General features: G+C 35.6%; 2 protein-coding genes across 4 annotated transcripts in view; one reads left to right on the top strand and one right to left on the bottom strand.

Annotated features, from left to right (window-relative positions):
• LOC133639104 (SKI family transcriptional corepressor 2-like) overlaps nucleotides 1-1,817 on the top strand; it is a 36,980-nt gene extending 35,163 nt beyond the window's left edge. For all 3 annotated transcript variants that reach the window (XM_062032246.1, XM_062032248.1, XM_062032245.1), the window contains exon 9: nucleotides 835-1,817. The gene's annotated coding sequence lies outside the window, so the exon portion shown is untranslated. The remainder of the gene's footprint in view (nucleotides 1-834) is intronic.
• A 152-nt stretch (nucleotides 1,818-1,969) lies between these two features.
• The window catches only part of LOC133638628 (haloacid dehalogenase-like hydrolase domain-containing protein 2), a 45,037-nt gene continuing 42,006 nt past the window's right edge, over nucleotides 1,970-5,000 (bottom strand). Inside the window, exon 9 of the mRNA XM_062031419.1 lies at nucleotides 1,970-2,026. Coding sequence (XP_061887403.1) covers nucleotides 1,970-2,026 — 57 coding nt within the window. The remainder of the gene's footprint in view (nucleotides 2,027-5,000) is intronic.

The raw sequence follows: 5,000 nt of genomic DNA, 5'->3' as shown, positions 1-5,000 counted from the left end.
GAGAAGTTTATCTTCCCAAAGATGGTAATATATTTCCAAATTGCATTTATTTAATTTTCCATTACTTCTTAATTCACATAAATTTAATTTAATGAGTTAAAGGGTGTCATATATTTTTTTATTATTGTTAAATATGTATAATCTGTACTGTTAAACTGATCACACAAAATGGTTGATTATATGACCGAAATAAACGTATTTCATTCAAATAAACTTATTTCATTCATACACTGATTTCATTCATTATATTTGTGTCTATATTTTTCTTAAAAGTTTAACTTCCCAAATAAATAATTTTTTCTTTTTTTTTGCTCTTTTTTTTAAATTATTTGCATAAATAAAATGTAATGAGTTAAAGGAGGGGTGTCATATGTTTTTAATTATTTTTGGTTTATAATATTTTTTACTTCACAAAGAATTTTATATTATTATTAAAACATTTTTTTCTTATTATTATTTTGGCCTTGTTTTTTTTTTTTATTATTCAAATAAAGACAATATAATGAGTTAAAGCTGGGGTGTCAAACAGGTTTTCATTGAGGGCCACATCACAGCTGCTTGTAACAGTAAATAAATATATATGATAAATATTAGTGATGTTATTACACAATTGCCTATGCATTTGATTATTATAGTTTTCACGTACAAGTTGATGGCTAACTTGCCTAACATACAATTAGATATTTATTTTAATTTCAACCAAAATACTTTGGATGCATGATAATATAATATACAGGTAATATAACAGTTTAAAAGACAATTGCATGACCTTTTTCTCAAAAGAGTGAGAAAGATGAGACATTTTATTGATGTACATTTTTTTTGTCTTCACAGGCTATTTCATCAAAGAAGATCCCACAATAATACCCATAAAAAAGATGCCCCACAATAAATGAGAAGAATGCAGACATGTCTCAGGAGTTCCTGCACAGTCTGGTTACTTGACCAAAAAAAAGACATCAGGTGGAAATCACCAGTAAGACTTTACTGGACCACAATCCCAAAACTCCACAGCCCTCCATGAACTGTCCACTGAAGTTGAACTACCTGAGAAGTTCTCCATCCATCTTCTTCTGCGGGTCGCGGGTGCAGCAGCCTAAGCAGAGAAGCCCTGCTGACTTCCATCTCCCCAGCCACTTGGTCCAGCTCCTCCCGAGACCTCCCCAGGCCAGCTGGGAGACAAAGTCTCCCCAACATGTCCTGGGTCCTCCCCGTGGACCCCGACCGCTCGTTTTGTAAACAGATGGAAAGTCTTGACTTTTTCCATCCTGGGGCCTGCTGTGCTGTAAATACAACACGATGCTATATTATAGTTGCTGTTCTTGCTGTTTTTGTAGCTGTGATAATAAGAGAAAACATATCAACCTTTATTTACTGTGAATATGTTCACCCTCAACACAGAAGGAATGTTACCTCTATTATTTGTCATCCACCATCTCTTCTTATTTGCTGCATTTTCAGTTTGTAAAAACATATCTTCAAAGACTCACTTTCATTTAAAGGTGATGATCTTTGAGGTTTATCACAGTTGTATATATTATAGAAACTGTAAAATATATCCACAAAAGTGTACATATTGTCTCAAGCGAGAAATAATCCTGTCTAAATGTGTTTTGTTGGTCTGACCATGAATTATTATTTATTATTCTTATTATAAATGCTGTCAAACTGATAAAGAAAATGAAAAATACTGCCTCATCTTGTTTATAATGGATAAAGTTGTCATTTACTGAGAAAAGAAGTTATTATAAATTACAGATGTATTTAAAAAGCATATGTTCTTGTTAGCTACAATTCACTGTGTGTGTAAATTAAAAGCCTATTCATGACGCTGGGATGGGATGGTCTCCTGATTGAGCAAATGTTTAATAAATACTATAAACGTAACAGTAAAATGTCGTCAGGTAAAAGTATTTGTTTTGGTCATTTATTACGTGGAATGAGATGTTTTACGTTAAGGGCGGAGGATTTACGGCGCTCCTGGGTTGCGCGACACATAGACATGTTGACGCAGCAGCATTGGCTGCTGTGACGCGAGAAATTGGGCCGCCATCTTGAAGTGGTGACGAGGAGCCGGCGAGCAGCCTAAACTGACAGTTGACAGGGAGAAAACAAAGATGCTAAACTGACAGTTGACAGGGAGAAAGCAAAGATGCTAAACTGACAGTTGACAGGTAGAATACAAAGATGCTAAACTGACAGTTGACAGGGAGAAAGCAAAGATGCTAAACTGACAGTTGACAGGTAGAAAACAAAGATGCTAAACTGACAGTTGACAGGTAGAAAACAAAGATGCTAAACTGACAGTTGACGGGTAGAAAACAAAGATGCTAAACTGACAGTTGACAGGTAGAAAACAAAGATGCTAAACTGACAGTTGACGGGTAGAAAACAAAGATGCTAAACTGACAGTTGACAGGTAGAAAACAAAGATGCTAAACTGACAGTTGACGGGTAGAAAACAAAGATGCTAAACTGACAGTTGACAGGTAGAAAACAAAGATGCTAAACTGACAGTTGACAGGTAGAAAACAAAGATGCTAAACTGACAGTTGACAGGTAGAAAACAAAGATGCTAAACTGACAGTTGACAGCTAAATATGCTAAACTGACAGTTGACAGGTAGAAAACAAAGATGCTAAACTGACAGTTGACAGGTAGAAAACAAAGATGCTAAACTGACAGTTGACAGGTAGAAAACAAAGATGCTAAACTGACAGTTGACAGCTAAATATGCTAAACTGACAGTTGACAGGTAGAAAACAAAGATGCTAAACTGACAGTTGACGGGTAGAAAACAAAGATGCTAAACTGACAGTTGACGGGTAGAAAACAAAGATGCTAAACTGACAGTTGACGGGTAGAAAACAAAGATGCTAAACTGACAGTTGACAGGTAGAAAACAAAGATGCTAAACTGACAGTTGACAGGTAGAAAACAAAGATGCTAAACTGACAGTTGACAGGTAGAAAACAAAGATGCTAAACTGACAGTTGACAGCTAAATATGCTAAACTGACAGTTGACAGGTGGAAAACAAAGATGCTAAACTGACAGTTGACAGGTAGAAAACAAAGATGCTAAACTGACAGTTGACGGGTAGAAAACAAAGATGCTAAACTGACAGTTGACAGGTAGAAAACAAAGATGCTAAACTGACAGTTGACAGGTAGAAAACAAAGATGCTAAACTGACAGTTGACAGGTAGAAAACAAAGATGCTAAACTGACAGTTGACAGCTAAATATGCTAAACTGACAGTTGACAGGTAGAAAACAAAGATGCTAAACTGACAGTTGCCAGGTAGAAAACAAAGATGCTAAACTGACAGTTGACAGGTAGAAAACAAAGATGCTAAACTGACAGTTGACGGGTAGAAAACAAAGATGCTAAACTGACAGTTGACGGGTAGAAAACAAAGATGCTAAACTGACAGTTGACGGGTAGAAAACAAAGATGCTAAACTGACAGTTGACAGGTAGAAAACAAAGATGCTAAACTGACAGTTGACAGGTAGAAAACAAAGATGCTAAACTGACAGTTGACAGGTAGAAAACAAAGATGCTAAACTGACAGTTGACAGGTAGAAAACAAAGATGCTAAACTGACAGTTGACAGGTAGAAAACAAAGATGCTAAACCGACAGTTGACAGGTAGAAAACAAAGATGCTAATTTGACAGTTGACAGGTAGAAAACAAAGATGCTAAAGAATATTAGCACAGAGTTGAGAAGGAGCAAAGATCTTCAATAGTACTGAAATTGTAGCTGCTAGCAAACAAGAGTATGACCATAATAGAATTGCTTGTCAATGAAATTAAATTACATTTAAAAATGTCATACGTGAAAAACATAAAGTTGAAATAAATGATTGTGACAACTAAAACAAAATTCCCCAGCCGCCAATGATTATGATGCATTCTCATTTTAGGCAAAGTATAAGACAATACTTTCTTAACAGTATAATTGTAACCAGGAATAAGTCTTCAAGTAACAATATTCAAATACTAACATTGTTGGGTAAGACACAATTTGCTTTTATTCTGAATCCAGTGAAACAGATTGGTGGTTTTAGCTGATATAAAGACTTTCAGGTGTTTATGTTGAAGTATTTGGCAGACACTTTTATCCAAAGCGACAAACATCAAAATACATATAAAACAATCACTGTAAACATGATCATTTAAGGGAAGAATGTAATACAAAATATCAATAGAAAGTGTCAAGACAGAATAAACTCTCAACAGAGATACAGTCTATAAGAAAAATAGATATCTAATGTATTCATACATTGTTTATGTAGCATGTATATATAACCTCATCATATTGTTTCTTCAATTTAAAAATAGCTGACCGTTTTTTTCCCCTTCTCTGAGATTATATTCCAGTTTTGATCTGGTCACTTATACCATATAAGAATATTCTATTACTGTTAAGCAAACTATGAATAATAAAACATGTGTCCTTTATCATAGCTACACGTATGACAAAAAAGCGCGTGAAAATCAGTGGTATTCAGTGAGGTAAGATGAATTAGAGTTCATTGCTCCTGCCAAATGAATTGCACTGAGTGGAGCGGATCACACTCCAAGATGGCGGCCAGCGTCTCGTCAGCGCCAGTAGGCAGTAGCGCTCCATGCTGCGTACCCTCAGAACATGTCTGTGGCGCGACATCTTCTGCTCATTTACGGCACACGGCATCCGGGGTACAAAGACGAAGAAGAAGTTGCAAGCATGGCGTTACTCTTATTATCTCATTCAAATCTGCTATTCTAGCTTTAAACGCCGTCGCGTGTTGCACGAAGAAAGGTTTATCAGCAAAAGTAAGTAGCATTTGCTGTTTAAATAACATGGAATGTACATTTAAATGGGATATCGGTACTGTGGATGGTAGTTATAGGCACAGTGGTGTTGTTGAGACTGTTTAAGTTGGACCACTTTGACATAAATTAACTTACTTCACTAACTGATCTCTCATACTTATACTGTAAGTTCTTTACTGAA

Source organism: Entelurus aequoreus, linkage group LG21 (genome assembly GCF_033978785.1).
Source record: "Entelurus aequoreus isolate RoL-2023_Sb linkage group LG21, RoL_Eaeq_v1.1, whole genome shotgun sequence".
Classification (NCBI taxonomy): Eukaryota; Metazoa; Chordata; class Actinopteri; order Syngnathiformes; family Syngnathidae; genus Entelurus; species Entelurus aequoreus.
Note: the sequence above shows the minus strand (reverse complement) of the source record. Positions and strands in the feature narration are given on the sequence as shown.